This window comes from Platalea leucorodia (assembly GCF_965183815.1).
Source record: "Platalea leucorodia genome assembly, chromosome: 8".
Lineage (NCBI taxonomy): Eukaryota > Metazoa > Chordata > Aves > Pelecaniformes > Threskiornithidae > Platalea > Platalea leucorodia.
The window spans coordinates 15,575,111-15,596,228 of record NC_138830.1 but is presented as its reverse complement, the minus strand read 5'-3'; the positions used below and the strand labels follow the sequence as shown (position 1 = coordinate 15,596,228).

Below are 21,118 nucleotides of genomic sequence, written 5' to 3'. Positions count from 1 at the left end.
TTAAGGCATATCCCAAACCAAATATTACAGAAAAATGATAGCTTCAGTTACTAAAATTGGCTTTGAATTGGTACAATTAAAAGTACAGAATGATCATACCAGAGTGACTTACAAAAAGGAATAAACTGGATAACTAACATGTTCTGTCAGTATCTAGCAATATGTGAAAAGATTCATAAAACTTACTTCAGTGAGGTCAAAATTACATTAGAAACCAGACAGAACAGATGTGAACCCATCCTGTGTATACCAAGTTGCCTACCAGTCTTTGGCATCTTTTGGTGTGATGACAAGAGTAGATCTCAAAAGCCCTAGCAGCACCCTCTGTTAAGAGATGTGGGTGGAAAAGCACTTTTCCTGAGGAATCTCTGCATTTTAGATTTTTGTTCTAACTTATAACAAAGCTGATTCCAAGAAAGGTTTTTGAGAAAGGTAAAGGGAATCACCAGTCTCCACGAGGCTTCTGCCAACAACCTGGAGAAGGCTGCATTTTCTGCAGCAGCTGGCAAAGTCAAAAGCTCAACCTCAATCATTTACAGATAACAACTTCCATCAGCGGAATAAAAGCTACATAAACACAAAATGCTTGTCAGTGGCTTAAAATACCGACCAATGTGTGAACATGAGCATAAACCATTGAGAATCTAATCAGGCTATAGCTAACCAAGCAAAATAAAAGCATTTAGAATTCTTTAGGCTTAGTTATATGATGAGGGCTAAAGCAATACATCATGAGATTATGGAAAGGGAGACGACCTCACTACAATATCCATATCTACACCTACCTGTGGAAATTCAAAGATATGGATAACTGTCATATCAAGCACTTATCCTTAGTATTTGAGGCATTTATCCTTAGAGATAAATATTTTTGGGGGTCAAAATTTATAAGGCAGACGAAGTACAAGAAAAAGAACAATATCAGCTCTGCAAAACCGGAATCCAGATAAAGCTACTAAAATAACAGGTCAAAACACAAGGGCTACGTGTTAAGTCAATCTAAAGAGAAGCCCTGTATGAGTAACTTGCTACATTTGTTTCAAAGCCTTCAGAAATAGGTTGCAAAGGACTGAGACTTTGCTGAGCGCAGATGCAATTACTCAGGTAACTGCCTTGTGTACAACTTGCTTCCTTTCCCATAGCTCAATAGATACAGCACCAAGAACAAAACAGTATCTGCTTTGGATGGGAAAAGGCAATGGCACCTGAGCCTAGGATTTTAGCAGGTAAGCCAGTCAGGTCCTACAACATTTTAAACCAAGTTTAACCCAAGCACCAGCACTACTGAAGTCTTACCTGCTCTACTAAAATGTTCTGGCCCTGCCAAGAGGCTACTGCTGGCCCTTATTCAACCCGGAGATGAGCTGGTTCGGGGAACTCAAAAATCAATTTATTTTTAAAAATGCAATCCTTTTACCCACATTCCGTACTTGAAACGTTATGCTTTATCAGTATATGATAACTGATGTAGGAGTTAGTTGGCACGTTAATGAGCTGCACCTGGCCACAGTTTCCTGGTGAAGCCACCTATTTTCTTAACTGCTGCATGCTCTTATATTTCCACTTCCTTTTAGCCTCCTTTATGTTTAATTCTATATGAATAAATTAATGAAGAATATTCAGTTCATTTGCTTTGATGCATTTGCTCTCCTGGTTGCCATGGAAAATATTCTATAACAAAATGGTACTGGATATAGAAATAAGATTTCTTAATGCAAGCTAAGAATACAAGTAAAGTAAACTGAAGGAAATAAGATGGAAGTCTGTCAAAGCTTAAGTAAAGGGAGACTATAAATTTGAACTCAAGAACTGAACAAGGGAGAATATCAAGACTACTGTCACAAGAAACACAAACTGAATTAAGCAAGTTAAGACTTCACATACGCTGACTTAAAGAACAAATGTGTGGTATTGCTGAAGGATTATCATCTGAGAGGCAGGAGAGAAAGCAAGTAATAGCACCATTCTTCAAAGTTCATACAGGGTTCTCAGGGCTAGTACACCTTTTTGAGCTATATTACATTAATCAATCTAAATTAAGCTTTATTTTTAATATATTTGGCACAAAATATCAATTTGTTAAGTTCAAAATAAGCAATCGGATAACAATGCAAATACAGAAATACTAAGTCTACAGAAAAACACACTAGCGATACCATGAAAAAGATGATTACCTGACATATAGGGATCTCTTCTGGCTGGTTCGCAAAGATCCAGACCCTGAACTAATGCTACTGTTCATCATCTGTTCCCGTAAATCATGTATTTTAGCTTCAAAACGACTGTATTCTGTAAGAAAGGGAGGCACTGCAATTAATTTCCTCTGAACTTTAGCAATTACCACAAAAATGCTGAAAATCTAAGAGAATAAGCATTTGCTACAGCTTTTTTAATACAAGAAAAACTCTCAGACCCCAACATTTTTATTAAGCACTATGTTTTGTAATTAAAAGCTATGTGAAGTTTTACACTTATCAATATTAACTGAAATAAAATTTAAAATAATTGTGATTAGGCAAAGCAAATAAACAAGAGCAAATATTGATTATACTTAAAAATTTCATGTTTTTAGTCTACAGTTCACAGTAACTATTTTTTCCTAATTAGAACAAGCATTTCTACTAACAATTATCATTTTTACAGATATAAAAAGACTGACACAGGTAAGTTTTAACCCATGACAAAAAGAAAACTTCAGAACATACATCTGAAATACATCTGTTTATAATCAAGAACTATATATTTTAAATCTTAAATGTTAAGAAATGCGAAAGAAAAGTATCTGAAAAACTAATATGGAACAGAGACTTTAAAATTACTAGACTTGAATTAGATAAAGAATTTAACGCTACAAGGCAGGAAATATACAAAACATTTTCTGACTAAGACAATGTTCTCATGGGAGCTCAAGAAAGGAAAAAAAAAAAAAAAATCCAGAATTCTGGCATGAATCTCGATCCACTTATAAACAGCATTAGAGAGTCAAACTCCCTCTATAGAATTATGTACAATGTTAATCCTGGAAAAACGGATTGTGTTCCTAAGCAGCACTGTGTACTAATAAAACTAAGCTAAATGCATTTGATTTTAGATACAAAGGCAGTCAGTAAAATAGTAATAGCTTCTTCAGGACAAACATTTCCTGAAGTGAGGTACTTACATGCTGTCAGCATAAAATATGAACTCAGTACAAGTAAGTTTTTCCTTCAGTTGAATACTTTGGACTTCAGGATCAACAGACCCACTTGTAAAACCTTTCTAGTTAAAGGAAACATTCTGCAGCCACCACCTTTGCCAGGAGCCCACGTGATGCCAGGTTATAACAAGTCAACGCTGGCAGAGCCAGGGTGTGTGCAGCAAGCAGCTGCTGCACCGGGCAATGCGCTGCTCTTCCTAGCGGCACCCTCATTCCCTGTGGGCATCAAGTTTACTAAGCAAATGCAAGACTGATAAAGAGGGCTCCGAAATGCAAAAATCTTGAGGAAATCTCTAAACTAAGGTTCCTTCAACAGTGATCTAAATACCATGAATGATTTATATTACATTCTGCAGCTCTTTCTCCACACACTCATCAGACAGTGAGCACCACGGCTTACAGACTAACCAGAGAAGAAAAAAAATATTAAGTTACAGAAGAATATTCTGTGAATCAGTTTCTGGTATATCACTTCATTCATCAAGGTAACTATAAATCTGATGTTTTAGCAATAGCAACTATAATTAACCCTATCCAGATTATGACAATATGAACAAGCTCTTAAATAATCCTGACTTGTCCTTTAAAACCAAAAGCTAGTAGATTTTAAGATAATATCTCCGTTTTTAAAACAGCATCAAGTGCCTTTTTACAAATAAAGTCCAGATCAAATAATTTACCAGCACTAAATCAGACTGATGAGGTTGTTTGACAAGAGAAAAAAAAAAAAAACACATTATTTCCACCACTACCAATGCTACCACTAGCAGCGAAAGAATTTAAGATGACAGGATGGTAACCCAAGAGGAATGTGAAAAAAATGACATTTTTTAGGAAGCAATATCCCTCAGGGGAAGGACCCAGATGTAGAGAGAGCACAGTCTGCTCCTGCTGTGCTACTGCTGCACTGCATGGCCTTGGGCAAGTCACCTCATTTTACTCATTTATACCTGAGAAATGGTCTTTTAAGCCTCTCACCTGTTTCTTGGGTGCTTTGGAAGATTAAAGCTCTAAATTTCAAACATACTACAAGAACGGTAGCTGAGATTTCTGACATAAGAGATTTTTCTGTGCCCTCTCTGTGAAAGGAAAGTAAGCATGGAAAAGACCACATAATCCAAGCATTTTCTACTGAAAATATCTGCGGTTCTTTGCAATAGCTACTGGACAAGACTAAAAATTTCTGTTAAGAAAGTATGATGTGTCATCTGTTGGAAGAATCATATTTCCTCCTACGTAGCATGTAGTATGTAAGAGAGTTAACGGGGGAGGCTATTCCTTACTATTGCTTAACTCTATATCATCTTCAGGTTACTCGTCTTGCAGTTTTCTGCAGTTAATTTAATTTTTCTCATTAGAACTCCTGGGAAGTAAGTGCTGAATGAGTGACAGGGACATCTGTAGGAGTAAGAAGGAGAATAATTTCTACATAGAGGCTCCTGCCATACCAATAAAGAAAAAAAAAGGAAACTAATGGGCTGGGACTGAGAAGGCTCTATGTTCAAAAAGAAGGGGTGCCAAGAGATGTCATATTTAGGAAAAGCTTAAACACTCTGTGCAGATGGAATCTGGTGAGCTCCTTTGATGTAGAGCAAGCTAAAAATTTGAGTTATATTCCTCTTACAGAAGGTTTTGGAAGGAACAGGATGGATAGAAATCTCAAAATCATTAGGTCTGGAGCTGAAAAGTAGACAGGATTTTTGTTTTTAAAAAAAGAAAGCTTGGTATTAGATACAGTGGTACTGAAACTAATGCTGGAGACAGAAAATAAGACAACAGCAGGACTCTTGATAGCATCAAAAAAGCAGTATCAGTTTGGTACCCAAAGGATCAGCAGCCATCCCCTGTTGACTAATTAGGCTTGGCTCAACTTCGGCATTATAAAGCAAAGTGTGAGCGCTGCTAATCTGTCTAGGAGTGGTTATATTTCTATCTCTATGATTAAGAAGAGTTGGATATCAACTGTCTTTTGCACCTTCAATCTCTTATTAAACTGAAGAACGCTGATGCCATCTGGTAAGTTTATGAAATGTAGAAAGGTAGTTGGAGGGTAGCAGTCAGAAGACTGGCCCCAGCTGCTCCATCTTACATGCTCTACAAGAGGGGAACATCAATAGCCAACAGCTGGTAGCAAGACTGGAGACTCATACCTGAGGTATGCATGTATCAAATGCAACCCACACAAAGGGCAATTTTATTTGATTACAGAAGCACCAGAAAACTACCTATACACCTCTATGTTTTTAATCAATCCCTGCAGTAATATCTTACTACTTATTAAATGCAAAAAAAAAAAGCAACTACAGAGAAGTAGCATCAAATTTACACTAATGAAAGACTTCATATAATGGGTATACCAGACATGAGTTTGTAAGAAACCCTTTAGCTAAAGTAACATAAAAGCAGAAGTACTGGATAAAACTAAAAGCACAATCTTAGCTTACCACTTGCCTCTCACACTGACAAGAAAGCATTTAGGGATGAGAACTAGGCAAGCACAGAGCAATACCTTTCCTTCAAGTGCTCTCCCATCCTCTAGTATTTTCAATGTTTACAGAATTTCATTGTATGTTTAAATTATCTATTTCATTCAGCTTATCGTCCCAATATTCTCCCAAATGCTAGAGAACTGTTTTCCTTACAATTCCATTCTTTCTTATGGGGTATGCATAATATTACATATATGGTGTATGACAAAATTGATCATATTTTTTTCCCCTAAATCACAGTGAACAGCACAAAAATCTTCCACATGGCTAAGTGTGACAAAGCCACACAATGCACATATAGATATAAAACTTTAAAAAGTTTTATAAAAACTTCAAAAAGTTGCCACTTCAACATTGCAGAAATTTGGAGCTGGAACAGGCACAGTGAACAAGATAAAAAGGACACTCTGCTTTCTTGGTTAAGAGGAAATGAAGAGCTTGGCTGAGAAGGAATATAATTGATCTCTGGTCAAATGTGATCGGGGTAACCAAACAGAAAGGACATAAGCTATTTAAATGAAAAAGCAAAACTGACTTTAACCCAAATGGAGCAGGCTGGTCATAGGAACTCCATCTACAAATATGCTTCGAACTTCCACAGCCACGAAAACACTGAGATTCTGAAATAGTATTTCAATAAGAACTATGGTGGCACAAGAACCACCCACCCACCCCCCCCCCGATGAAATTAAAAGACAAAACAAAACCACACAATCCAAACCCTCAATCCTTGCAGGTAAGAATTTGACCAGGATCTGAAACCTGATGTATATGCAACAGCAGTGAATGGGACTTAACTCAGAATCTCTTCTCATGTTCTGACTTTTAGGAAAGCTGCTGATGCTATACATCAAATAGAGGGTAACAGGCAGCAAGACTAACATGAAATGCAATAAAATAAGAACATAAGAATAATGGTACCTCTTGGCTAGAATTTTCTCAAACTTTCCAGTAAGTTTAGGGGCACGGGGGAAGTGGTACCTATAACACAGAGCTTGAGGAAGCACAAGCATCTGCTGCCTCAAGTCATGGCACTTATCCAACAGTACCCCACCATCACCAAAGAAAAAAACCCAAAGCCTACTCTGGTTTACACATAATCAGTTGTTAAGAACATTGGATAGATACATCTGGGCTCAAGTTTAAACTTCAAAATTACACTGGATAAGCAGATGGTGCAAAACTAGAATAAATCTGCTCTGTTCAATGTCTGCACGTACTGCACAGCAATGAACAAAAAGGAGTGGGGGCAGAGGGGGGAAGATTAGGAAATCCTGGAAGACTCCTCTGCTCCTGAGCTCCTAAACTGATTTTACCTAGAAAACTGTAACATTTTCAATGTCAATGTTTACTTTAATAGAAATCAAAACTTCAGAGAAAGGGTCTGAGCAGTGAAACTCTCCTGGACTGCCTATCTGGTGGGCAAGAAACGGACACTGATAAATGCAGATACACGGTGAATAGTCTATAAAATCAGTGGAAGAGGAAAAAAAAAGAGGCTGCAATGAAAATTAATTTGGTCTGGAACACATGTTCTAGCAAATAGGGCAAAAGAACAGAAGACTATGACAAGGGATGGAAAATTCAGCAAACAGCACAGAAGGAAAAGCAACTCATGGAAGCATGGATGTGTGTACAGGGAACAGATGGCAGTACAGCACTGAGAAGCAGAGATTCTTACATATATTGAACCCAAGAAGAGCTGAAAAAGTTCACTTTAATTAAAAAAGTATGCCCCTTGCTTCCCTCTTCCCATCTGTCTATGGAAAGCCCTCCTTTAGCAGGATCCGTTGGATCTGTCAAAGCAGTACTCTTGTGCTGACAATTTTATATAACTACTGATTTACATTCTTTTCTCCACTCTCAGAATATTCAATTTTCCTTTTCATGGTGCATCCAAAGTTAGGATGGCCACCATCACACTGATCTTGTATTGACCTTCCGTTTGTTTTCAATTCCAAGCTTGTGAGGCAGGATTGCCACAGCATATATATGTCTGAAGTTGTATTTGTGAGTTCTAGTCATGTACTACTACCATCCCTTGATTATCTACACGGGTATTTGATAAATTCACAGGTATCATTCATGTTTTGCACATCTTTTCTTGTTACAGACTGTAGTATATATTTCACTTGGTAGAGAAGGTTGTGAAGTATAGCATGTTTAGTACAACCACTCAAAAACACTAGCAAAGAGGTTACCTATTAAAATGTAACCATTATTGGACCACAATAAAAAACATCATAAAACCTTTCTGAGGAGATATTACTTTGCTTCAATGCTTGTCGTTTTATATTAACTTGACCTGAGAGAGACCAGAATGCATTCCACATGCTATTGGTGGCTTTCATGCACTGTAATGTGTAATGAGCTTGTACCTCATTAATCACCTGAAAGACTAGGCCATGGAATTTCAAAACAGATTAGAAAAATTGCACTTAGTTAAGAACACCTCCCACAGAGCCTGCAAAACTCAGAAAGAGACGAGGTCCAATCACTGCTGAAGTTAATCCACCAAAAATGTTGTTGAAGGTTTACCACACACTCACAACTTGCAAAAGGCTAAACTGTTCTTAAAGAAAGACAAACAATTTTTTTTACTATATTAAAGAGGAGTGAGGTTTTAAAGGATTAAAACATGTGTAAGCCGCCTTACAGCATCTATCAGGACTATATATAGCAGAACCCTTCTTCTAATCTCAATGGGCCCCATTTTAAAGATACTTTAACTGACTAATCTGGATTACTTGCAAATGAGTAGAACCAGGTACAAAACAAGCAGGAACAAAAGTTTGGAAGACTAAAGACGACATACCCCAAAATAGGGTAAACTTTCTTTTTTTTAATTTTTTTTTTTTAATAATCTTTCATTTTATGAAATTGGTATGTACTGATCTTTTAAGCCACCCTTGGTTAAGACAATCCATGTTCTCAGCTAGAAAGCACGGGAAGCTCATCCTCTTTGATACAAAACAAATACTGAAAACTAAGTTTTGCAAAAGCATTATTGGCTTCGTGCTACTCCAGCTGGACTTTTTACAAATAGAAGATTTACAATATATTTCAAGACAAATGCTCAGAAAATAATCTTAGCTTATACACATGAAAGTGCTACCATTTCCCAGAGCTTAGTTATTCTGGTTTAAATTCCACTAGAAATCAATGCATAGATGAAGCAACACAAACAGAAAAATTGGCCAAATACTGGTCACTGAAAGGTAAGCTCTAACAAAGTTCCCCATCCTTTTTCTTTTACTCCCATCCTTTTTTTTTTTTTTTTGACTCATTTGTTTTAAAGACAAGCAAGGATGCAAAATACAAAGTTGTCATACTTAGATCTTATTTTCCGTAGATGAATAAATTCCTTCAAAACAAACAAACAAAAAACCCCATGAAAATCCACCTAAAAATCTGGCTAACAAAGTATGAGGCGTTTTGATTGAACTATGAATCTTGAACACATTTTACCATGGAGATTCACTTACTTCCTTTAATAAAGCTGAAAGAAACATGTGTAAACTACCTATATGAACAATGTAAGTTCAGAAGCAGAGGTCTTACAAAAAATACCTTAAAATCTTCTCTTGAGGTTTTCGCTCCACCTCCTCCTAATCTTACACTGATCCACCCAGTCATTTAAGAACATGGAGCTAATCTGATCACATGATCATCTTGCTACTCTTTCAGAAGAGAAGTGGATATATAGAGATGGATTTGATCAGCTGAATTACAAAGACCAACGTAGATTCTAAATTCTAAGTAACAGGCAGCTGATAACTCACATGAAAAAAGACTGCTGTCCTAGTTAAAATTGTATTTTTTTTTTTCTCTTGGTATGTCAGGTGGATCCTTGAGAAAAAAATGTTTAATCCACAAAATTATTTTCTATCCAATTTCAACCAAATATATTTTTAATGTATTTGGCTATTCTTCTTAATTTTAAACACTTACATGCACTTAAGCTATAATACAGTTACGGTAGCCTACTGGCACCTCATACCTTTTCAAAATCTCAAAATCTAACCTTCCAGAAATTCTGAATTTTGAAGTAACGCTATTATTATGTCATCCTCAAAACACATAAGAATGTTTCAGATGACCTTGTAATTTGAATGGACATAACAATGGAAATGTCAATGCAAAATGAGGGGAGAGCCCTCCAAGGACTCTACACTTCTGGACAGTCCTGTGCTTCCCCCTTGCTGCTCTTCTCTTACCATGGACTCTTCCTCTGCAGCATCCAGCCCCAGCAGGTTCAAACACAGTCATCTCTGCAACTAGGGAGATTTTGTATACACACACGTGTGTGTGTGCGCGCACGCGCATGTGCGTGTGTACCACAAAAGTATGTAGAAGTACAACCAAACAGATGACGCAACATTTTACAACAATAACTCGTAGGCAAGTTGCAAGGTAAAGCATGGACTCTACAAGGAGAAAGCAGAGGTCAACTGACTACAATTGTGGTACTGCAGAAGTGGTGCCTGATGCATGAGTCACTTTTGTAAAAAGGAAAATACCTTCACATTCCCTATTTGGCTTTTAGCTATCCCAAAGAGTCCTGGAAAGTTGCTGAAATTTGGTTCAGTATAGTAGGAAAATTTTGTAAGGCATCTCTCAGATTTACGGAACGCTGCTGGAAACTAAATGAATGCCCAGAAGGATATTTTAAAGAATGAGATTACATCTGGTTTTATCCCATTCTGTAACCAAGGAACGTTTTGGAGATTTAAGGGAAAGTCAGCAGTTATGTAATTTGAGCCTGGATAATAATAATAAAAGCAGTATCGTTCAGCCATATTAGCCGTGCCCAAGTCCAGTCACTAGCGTTTGATAAACCATGTTGTCTAACTGGATTTGAAGAGATAGATACGGAAAATTCAATCTTTTCCATGATAGGGCTTTTCCAAAGATTAATTTTTCTACAGCCTACTCAGGCTTTTCTGTGAGAGAACTGCTTGCAAAAATCCTCTTTTCCCCAGAAATCTGAGGAGAAAGACAAATGGGGAATTTCTGATAGAGCTAATATGGTAGGATGTAAAAACATAAATTAGCATTCCCCACCACATCTGTGAACATATAAACTGTCATAAAGAATTACAGGGAGTGAAGTGAGCTGGTCCCAAGTGTCTTCCAAATGCTCCTATCATACTGAATCTATTTACACAGCTATAATGAGCCCTGATGGATGTCTAGAATCTCCTTGATCTGTCCTAGCTGTCAGCATCTTTTACAAAATCCTACTGGATTTATAAATATAAATAAAACACAGATGCAATACAAGCACTTATAACTGATGCTCTTCATCTTTACGAAGACATTTGAGAAACACCAATGATTAATGACATTTTTATGAACTCTTCATTTTAATACATGTTAACCTTTTTTTTGAATGGCACAAACAAAAAGTGGAGATAATTATATACACATATATATAAAATTTCCCAACTTAAATGATCAAGTGAGGGGAAAAGAAGACCATCCATTAGGGAATCTGAAGGTGATCAAAGAACATATGCACTTTTATCAAGTACCCTCAATCACGTGGATGATATTTTCTATTTGAAAAGTCAAATCTCAAAACAGACTGTTTTCCTATCATAATAAACAAACAGTAACCTTTAAGGAAATACTCTCTTTACTAATCTCTAAGATATGAACAGTGAGTATCTGATCCAACTGACCTCCCACATCAGACCTGAAAGAAGACGACAGCTGGAGTTCCATTCAACCTCTTTTACGAGGAATAAGGAAAAGGCAAGCAGAGATGTCAAACAACGTCAGACATCAGTAACTTGAGCACTCTGAGGTAGGTTGCCCATGTTGTTAATTCATACTTTGTCTCCAAACCACAATGGATCTCAATCTCCTAGTTACACTTTTCCTTCATGATATACTTCAAAAGGGTAGAGTAAGCCCTAACATGCTTCCAACACCTTCACTCCAAATGGAGATTTTAAGCACTATTTCAGAAAGACAGACAGTCATGCAGACCAAACACCTTGGAGGGGGAAAAAAAAAAAAAAAAGTCCTTTCTTTGAATAACGTGTCAGATGTCTGCCCATAATCTAGGATAATTCAAGTAACAGCTCCCACGTGCATCCTCTCAAATGGGCCCTATAATTCTTTGAGAATTGCACTCTCAATACAGCTCAACCGCATGCAGTCTTATTCTGAATGCTTCAGTAATCGCGAAGGAATGAGTACAGTTCTAGGTTTGAAGTTGACAAGTGACAGTCGTTGAGAAATTTGTAAAAGGCAGCGTATGTTGCTCTGGGCAAATCTCTGCACAATGACTCAAAATCCCATCAGTCAGTCAAGCACCTCAATACATGTTTCAAGAAAATAAGTTATCTACTTGGACAAGCGGTAATGAAGAAAGCTGTAATTTCCAATGCAGAAAGAGCAGGAACCATCCAAAATGCTGAGTTCTCTTATTCTAAAAGGAAAAGTGAGTTCTGACTTTCAAAGTATGAAGGGATTCTTTTCTTTTTAAAGCCTGAATCCCAGACAGAGAGGACCGAAAAACTGTTGCTTTTCCATGCAGTCTGGATACATTTTTCGGCAAGGACAAAAAAAAAAAAAAAAAAAGTGCTTATGTCCTGGGATATATTCTACCAGAGAACCGTCTGTTCTGCTACTAGGAGCCACATCTCAACATATCTTACTGGCAGAAGAAATAGTGACCAAGAATGCCCTCTTTGAACAAAAAAAGTGGCCAGATGCTCAAAAGGACAACTTATGGGCAAATAAAAGCACAAGTTTTATTTCTCACTAAGGTGAGGGATCCCTATGCAGGGAGCAAGAAGGTATAACAATTTGACGCACCTGTTACAACACTGAAGAGCTAAGCAGAGGATAGGCCAAATGTGTATCAACAGAAATATTTGACAATTCTAACACAAAGGCAAAGCAAGTATTCCAGAACCCATGCTGACCTTACTATTCTTTCTAAAAAGAAGTCTCAGAGCAAGCACTCCTAGAAAACTAATCCTGGTACAGAGCAATCTACAGATTCAACATGTGAACAGGATGCACACCTTCTCAAGACAATACAGGCACTGACAACACGGGCTGGCTGCAGGGATCTAGACCAAGAACTAGACACACACAGATCAGTTGGCCTTATACTGACAGAGTTCCTGGATCAGTGCAGATACACAACATTGATGCGGGTGGAGGGGGAGGGGAACGTGAAAGCTAATGTTTCAAAGACTTGGGGAGGCCAGGATAAGAGAAACGTGACAGAAGAGAAGAAATAAAGAATGAAAAGTGTGCTGCAATCAGCTACCTAAAAATTTCAGATGAAGGCAGCAGTCCTGCTCAATGTCCAGTTCTGATAAACACCTACACTTACCCTGTGTCAGTACTGTTAAAGGAAAGGTTTAAGCAGACAAGTCACTGAAAGGAAGATTTAGTGATGGGCCGTCCAATTTAGCAAAATCGGAGAAAGCTGTTGATCATCACAGTTCATCTTAGGACATTAAAAAAATCTCTTATTATATATATAAACAATAATACATGGGTTTACAGACTCAAGGTAAGCATATAATTTTAGACTCTTGAATTTTTTAAAGTCTCAAATAGACAAAGACATTTGAAATGTGCTGTAGAAATACAAGAGGACAAATATGTGTATTGTGATGAGGCAGCATTATTTGGCTTCTGCAGAACACACAAGGATGGTTACTCAGCATCAGCTGCAGTCTAATCTGGACCAAAAGAAATTGCTGGGTAAACAGAAATACCAGCTCAGTACAAAACAGAGGAATGAAAACCTGATGGTCTCCTTAGGTCATCTGAATGAACGCAACAGAAAAAGAATTAGTCTTTTATTCTCCTACTGCTAAGGAAAATAAACCCACCATATTAAGGAGTGAAGACAATTGTGAAATACAAAAATAACAATGTGGTATTTCTACCAAGTTCTGAATGTATAAGGCAACCCTTACCTTCTGGACGGTACTGAGCTACGATAGTTACTGCTTGGCCTGCGTTCTTCAGGGCTGCTGCTGCCTGTTCATGGGTTGCTGCTTTTAGATCTACCCCATTTACCTACAAATAATACAAAAAAGCTCTTTATCAAAATAAATGTTTGTGTTCACCATCACAGAACACAGTTTCCATGTGATGTGAGTTTTCCCTGTTTCCAACATTATAAGCTAGTTAATACAAAGATTACTGATCCTTAATGAAAACCAAAGTCAACAAATCCTCTCTCACATATACCCCTCTTCAGAAATACTGTAATAGTCATAGCATATCACTTAATGAATTTGTATTTGCTAGGTCAATTTTCTTGTTGTTTAAGACCTTTTTCTTTTTTTTTAAGGAGACACAGAGAATGTTACTTTCTCTGATGGTTCACCTCACCTTTCTACAACAGGGCTTCAGGGACCTCCTTAGCCAAAGCATGCCTACAGACCATTATGTTTAAGATCCAGTGACAGACCACACCCTCCATGAAACTGTCTAGCCTTGTTTTCAATGCAGCAGATTTTAAAATAGCATCAGAAAAAAAATGAAGCAGAAATGTGTGTTACATTTTAGACCAAAAGTATTTTTCATAGTTCGAACTAAAATAAAGGTGCACTTTAATATCAGCATTTTAATAACAGCAGAGCCAAGATTATTTTTTCCTCTTAAATACCTACCAAATTACAACAGAATTGTTCTAAGAAATGACTCTCCATAAATTAAGTCATTTCACAAAGAAACACACAAAATCTTTATGACCTTCAGTACTAATATAGAAAAAGCCCTCAGACAGGTATGAGATGGATCTGTTTAAGACTAATGGGAAGTTTAGTAGTTACTCCAGGAAGTAAAGCACCCCATTTGAGACACTACTGCCAATTGCTTCCATCTCAGTAGAAGGCTTATTTCTGAAGCCTGCATTCTTTCAATTTAGGCACACACACCCCTCAACTACCAGACTAGGAGAAGTTAATGTCTTCACTTAAAAAAAGATCTCTGAGACAGGAAAGTGCTATTTTAATCAGGTTACAGATAAGAAACTGAGGCAGACTAAAGTCCTCAAAGATACTTTGGAAGTATATTGGCATCTGTTCCATTGTCTCAAATTTAGCTCAGTTAATGATATTCTTTGTCCACAAATCATATTAACTGGCACTAATATCCAGGAAGGGGAAAACCTTTGTTGTTTAAATAAAAGAAGCAAGGAATCCTACAGAAATTATACGATCTCCTTTCCTAAGCTCTCCGCTCAGGTCAGCTGGCCCTCCTGCAAGTATGAAAGAAATGAAAATTCCTTCTCCATCTTCTCCGCCAACAATGTTGAAACCAAGACCTGTTGATCCTCGATGCAGGACGACCTTTCTAGGCTCCCTGAAGGAAAGAAAGGAATACAAAAATCTTGGTCACTAGTCATGAGTAAAAGTAAAATAAACAATTAGAAAAAGCTAAGTTTTCTGAGAGAAGCAGTGTTGAAAATTCAGGTATCAAAAGTTACACATTTCTTAAGGCAACAACGTTGAGTGTCCCACCTCCCCGCCCCTGCTCCTCTCCCCCAAAGCTCAGACTTTCAAATAACAGCTTCTATTTGTATGCTTTCAATACTGCTTGTTTTAGGTGAAGTGAACAATTCATAAGTATGTATGTGTTCTATATTCCTATTATGCTACAATCCTATTCAGCACTACATGTCATTACTTAACACTTCCCATATTGTTCAAGAGCCAAATAAATTTGCAATTTATTTGCAGCAACTGCAATTGAAAAAGTTCAATATAAACCAAGTTGTTGCATTCTTTTTATAGGATCCCCTCCTGGCTTGGATGACAAGAGGAAGGAAGAGATGCTGATCAAGTTAAGATAAGGCCAATCAACTTGTAATGCAGAAACACTCCTTCCAAAAAATCTACTATCTGCTACTTGACCCCATACAAGAAAAGCATAAATGATTTCAGAAACAGATATTTCTAATAAAGCAGAGCAACTGTGCACTGCATTTGAAAAATCACTAGAGAGCACTAAAGAACAATTAATGGACATTCTGAAGTATTTGGAGACATCATTAATTTATAGAATAAATGAAGAAGCTCCATTTTTCCAAAACAAACAAAAATATCATCTAGTCTGATCTTTAAAAATCAGTCCATTTTTGCACTAGCTCTTAAATCAACTTAGTGTCAAATTCTTAAATTAACCCCTTAGCAACTATTATACTCATCTTTTCAGAGTACTATTTTATTACAAATAAATGACATTGTGAAAACCTATGTATATTGCTCTGGATCACGCTAATACATTAACAAAAACGCTGCAGTTACACAACATAAATACACAGTATCTTTTAAAACATTACTCAAAATTTCTAAACCTCTTTTTGGGATGGAGGGAGTGGAACATGGGAAGGTAATTTAAAAAAAAATTCACCTAAAGCCTTCTCTGAATAGCTCTCGCGTTTCAGAAGAAATCTAAAAACCTCCCTTTATAGTAATTTTAAAGGAAAGCTATAAAACCCTAAGTTCAGCAATACTATCAGCGGGACAGAATCACTTTGGCTTATATGTCCACCCAACCCTAAGCTAAAAACAACTACAAAGACATCTGAGGCTCTCCTACCTTCCAATACACTAAAAATCATTCTCCAACTTATTATACCACTTATGTTTCAATCCTGGACAGACCGTGCCTCAGAAACTGAGTGACATATCAGATGATGGTGTGGCACAGAATTCAGCAACAACATACTGAAAATGCAGCATATCATCCCTATACTTGCAGAACAGAAGGGTAACAAAATTAGAAGAGCTTCCCTTTATCAGCGATGATGAACAAAAGATTAAAGCAATCTACTGAATCAGTGAAGGAATGAATAGTCTGTTAATGGGAAAGGATTAAGAGCTCTCTAGCCTTTCTGGATTTACTAATCCATCAAAACAAACCCTTGTCTGTAGGAAAAAAAAAAAAAAAAAAAAAAAAGGCAAAAAGCATTGCTGGCTTTAAAACAAGAAATAATCTCCAGTCTGCTCATACTACCATCCTAAAAAGCTCAGTCAACTCATGGAGCATTTTGGCAGGACATTCTGATTTTAATACTATTCCTGGACTGATAAATCATGTGTATATGTGTGTGTGTCTTTTTATATATATACATAAATAAATCTAGTTTTTTCCTTATAGCAATGTTTACAAGTGTTAAGAAACTAATGATTTGCATTTATTTGTTGAAATAAAATCTAGTATTCACTAGTATTTTGCCCACAAACACATCCTATGAGCTTCCCTGGTTAACTAATTTGACATGTAGCTTTGGTTATTCATTACCTGGTAATCTCATCATCTCCAAGCATTCCCTTGGGAATTGGTGAATATCGCCCTGGTGATGCTGGGGGCAAGGACTGTCCCAAGTAGGCAGATGGAGTGATATGGTTATCCACTGGCTGAGAATAAGCTTCAAAGAGGAAAAAATTAAAATAAAATAAGCATTAAGACAATAAGGAAAAAGCTGGAGGAACTGAAACAAAGTATTATAAGGAGTGACCTATTCTAAAAACAAAATAACAGTTGAAATGATACATTGTAAATATCATAGTTCTAAAATACTGTGTCACATTCCCCAGTCTCCTCACACTTTAAGTCAGTAGGCAAATTTTTCAGTTTGATTGCATCTCAAAAAACCCCTTTTTTAGAAACAGACACTGTGGATAGCTGAAGCTCATGAGGACAGTCGGGAGATCTATCCGTTTTTAAAGTTGTCTTCAACTTGACTGAAATCAATTAAGAATTTCAGTTTCTTAAAAATCAGTACATTATATTTCTAAGTTAGGCACATCAATTTTAAGTGTCCATTCACCAGACACAGTCATACCCAGTGTCTCCTATTACAAAGCATATTATACAATTGAAGATCTTTTTCCTGGTGTAGATGCTGCACGCTTTGACGCTTAAACATGGAGGGTGGGGACACTTCACAGATTCAACATTATTAAGTTGCCAGACCCTCCTCACTGTTATTCGCTTGCTGTACCTGATGTGGTGCCTGACCTTTGAGGATTTACACTAAACCCAAAGCTTTTTAACTGAATAGACACGACACAGATTGCAGAAGCGACCTGTATATTCTCCTTTTTTTGTTTTTCTTTTTAAACTACTAGCAGAACATTTGAATCAAGCAAACAAACAAATCAAACGAACTTCATCAAGAGTATTTTTCTATAAGAGATGTGCTACGTAGCCAGCTTTCAAACCACCCAATCCACGCTGGATTGATCCTATGCTATTTTAGATTCCTAGTAAACCTGTGTGCAGTACATTCCATGCATGGAGAATTTATCACATCAACATCATCTCACCCTGATCAATGGTCTAATAAAAGAGGTACCAAGCCAGATAGGGAAGTACCTATAGTACCTTAATGCCTGGCATATAGCATCTGGTGTCATATCTGATTAGCCAGATTTCTTCTTTTTCTTTAAAGCTTTGTCACAGTACTAGAGTTCTTTCCATTCTCTAGAATGTGTTTTGGCAAGCATTAAAATCCACTATTAACAGCTTAGGTAGTTTAAAAGCACTAGCTGATAAAGTACTTCAGTGTGTTATTTGGACACACCAGCCCTCAGTGAGCTGCATGCTCTAGTCTGGGATTGTGCAGAACTTCTGCAAATTGCAACTCTGGATTCACAAATGGTTTCAGCAAAAATCAGAATCTGAGTGCAAGAGGTAGCCTGTCCCCTTCTACAACACAGACAAAAGGAAGCTTCCTAAAGTTAGCTTCATGAGGTCTACAGCAAAGAGAACGCTGCTTTTGCTAAAACCAAGTGATCAACAAAAGCATTCATATTTGAGTTGTTCAAGACACATGACTCCTAAAACCATTTTTTAGAACAGCTGTAACGCATGTACATTGCGCCTTCATCCTTCTGCTCCCTGCCAGGATTCAAAGACTATAGATCCCACTGCTTAATTCTTCCTGTCTGCCCCAGCACTACGTGTACCTTCCAGGCGCTGGTAACAGATTTGGACACTTTACTGTCATTTTCAAACTTGTTTTTTGGCCACACTGGAGTTTTGGCAACAGATTTTCACAATGATTACCAAACTGTACAGCAATATTTACTTCTCAATGGAAAACAATATATGTATTTTAATACAAAAGTGTATTTCCATGTCACTGTACAGACTTTTTGTTTAAAGCAAGTGATACTTTAACAAATGACTACTGTACGTAAATATAGTTATTTTGGTTTTCCTCAGAAACGTTTACAGCTGAAGCACAGAAAAATGGAATGCAGACTTTATGAGCTCTTTTCCAATTAGTGGAAAATGGGTTTTGATTAAAAACACTAAACAATTGTAGCAGAGTATAATGGCTCTGTACATTCCGTTCATGCACTAAATCTTTTCATTTCACAAAATTAATTTACAATTGCTTTTAACAAGTCAGTGGCAGCTATAAAGATGCATATTTTATAGGAAGTAATAAGATTTTTCATAACAAATTCTATGTTCATTGACTTACAGTGCTTTTCATTCGATTGTTTTTAACTGCATCGTGTTCAGAAACATACATACCATCTAATACTGTCACATTTCCTTGTATTTTAAATTTTGTATCCTTCCACCATGTAACTAAAACTCAGCTATCAAGCAATATAACAGTTTATTTCAGACCTGTGGACAGTTTCACATCAGCACTGGTTACATCGTTTATAAAGTTCTACACGTGGTACTTGCTTAGAAAAGTCAGGTCCTTTTTCAAGGCTGGTATTCTCAGCGCTAGGGAAGCAAAGCTACAAGGCATAAAAAAGCTCTCTATGGAGTTCCTAAGAAAAAGTGCCTGCGCCTTTCCTAAAACCATTTTAGCTGGAGATTATACCTGAAGAATATTCATGAGGAACATGATAGAAATAAAAGGCAAGCTATCACTTTCTGAATCCTAAATCAAGTCTAAATTTCTCTTTCCAAGTAAATATTATTACTGATGCAACTGATAAAGGAACTGTGTTTTGGATGAACAGAAAATTACATGCCTAAAATGAACTTGCTTTGACAGGAAAAGTCAAAGACTCCTAAGGAGAGATCCCATTTCCAAATCCACCCCCGTTGACATAACACAGTTCTACACAAAAAGAAAATGGAAGATTTCCTATTATTTCCTTATTATCTGCAAACTGATGTTACATCACAATCACAAGTACAATCTCTAAAATTGGAAATAAAATTAAAACTTTATTGTAATTTACTGTTATTACACATTCTTTTCTTCCCATATTTATGCCATTTAAGGAACGATAAGGCATTTGTGTCTAGTGAGGAAACTGAGTATTCCCTACGCTGCAGTATTTTATTTCTCAGTGCAGGGTGGAAATACTGTAGCAATGCACACACACAAAGGACAAATATTTTAAAATGGACTAGGAGTCAAAATCGCACCATTAATAATGTCTGCAAAGAAGGCCTGAATAGGAAGCAAGTCCTCCGTCTCTCAAAAATGGTGTAGACACTTTTCTGACTCTGATATTCTACAGTATGCACTGTACAGGTAACATTGGTGTTTTTAAATAGCAAGTTCTAGACCTAGATTTTCTTAGTAATATTTCAACTGAATAACTTTAAAAGTATTTATACCACCAAGTTACTGGACGGTTGTTCCAGGAACCATTTAATGACCAATATTTACATACAGATTACTGAGGCAGTTTACATTCCCTACTGACACATGGCCTACTACAGAAGACTAATAGCTATGATTCTTAAACGCACAAATTGGTTTAGCTGCTAATGGTGCTAGCCAGCTGGGTGGCATCAGTCCACAGGACCATCCCACCTACAGTGCTGCTGTTCCTCTGTGGGTTTTTCAGTTGAATTTCCATGTTTCCTATACTGGAAGTTCTCGTCTTTCCGTATCTCAGAGACCAGATGCCACACAGGAGACGGGTACTCAAATGGCAATGTGCTCAGAAAGAATAATCTTTCATAATTGCATTCTTCTTGAGTCAAAAAATGGAGATCACTGTAAAGTAGCTGTTTAAACTAGCAATCCACACCTCAAAGGTTAAAAGAAAACTCTCACAGAAGCAATAGAAACAGGCATAGCAATCAACTATTCCAGACTGTCAAGGGCTGTGGTCAAGCTTTCATTGCTCACAGTACCAGTCTCCAGAGCTACAGCACATAACTATGAGCTATTTTCCCCCACATTCCCTACTAAATGCTCTTCTCTCAGAGCCCCAGTTCTTCTTTAACAAGATTCTCAACATTAATTTCCTCCACGGGCAGCCAGAAGCCGTTCACTCACTCAAATGACGGAGGTCTACTTTCAGCCCCAGGTGCACAAAGAATTATGCTGGCAGGATCTGTACTCAATAAATACTGCCATAAATCGGAATCTCAGAAACCTCTTGATGAAATGTCCTTTGATACAAAGACACTAACTCCAAAGAAATATCAAATATCAAATTATTTA

The 21,118-nt window shown here is 37.1% G+C and overlaps 1 protein-coding gene across 6 annotated transcripts in view; it reads right to left on the bottom strand.

Annotated features, from left to right (window-relative positions):
• DLG1 (discs large MAGUK scaffold protein 1) overlaps positions 1–21,118 on the bottom strand; it is a 164,931-nt gene that overhangs the window by 28,689 nt on the left and 115,124 nt on the right. For all 6 annotated transcript variants that reach the window (XM_082319630.1, XM_082319632.1, XM_082319631.1 and 3 more), the window contains exons 12-15: positions 16,978–17,104; positions 14,877–15,033; positions 13,638–13,740; positions 2,175–2,289 (exon numbers count right to left, since the gene is read on the bottom strand). In XM_082319630.1, coding sequence (XP_082175756.1) covers positions 2,175–2,289; positions 13,638–13,740; positions 14,877–15,033; positions 16,978–17,104 — 502 coding nt within the window. The remainder of the gene's footprint in view (positions 1–2,174; positions 2,290–13,637; positions 13,741–14,876; positions 15,034–16,977; positions 17,105–21,118) is intronic.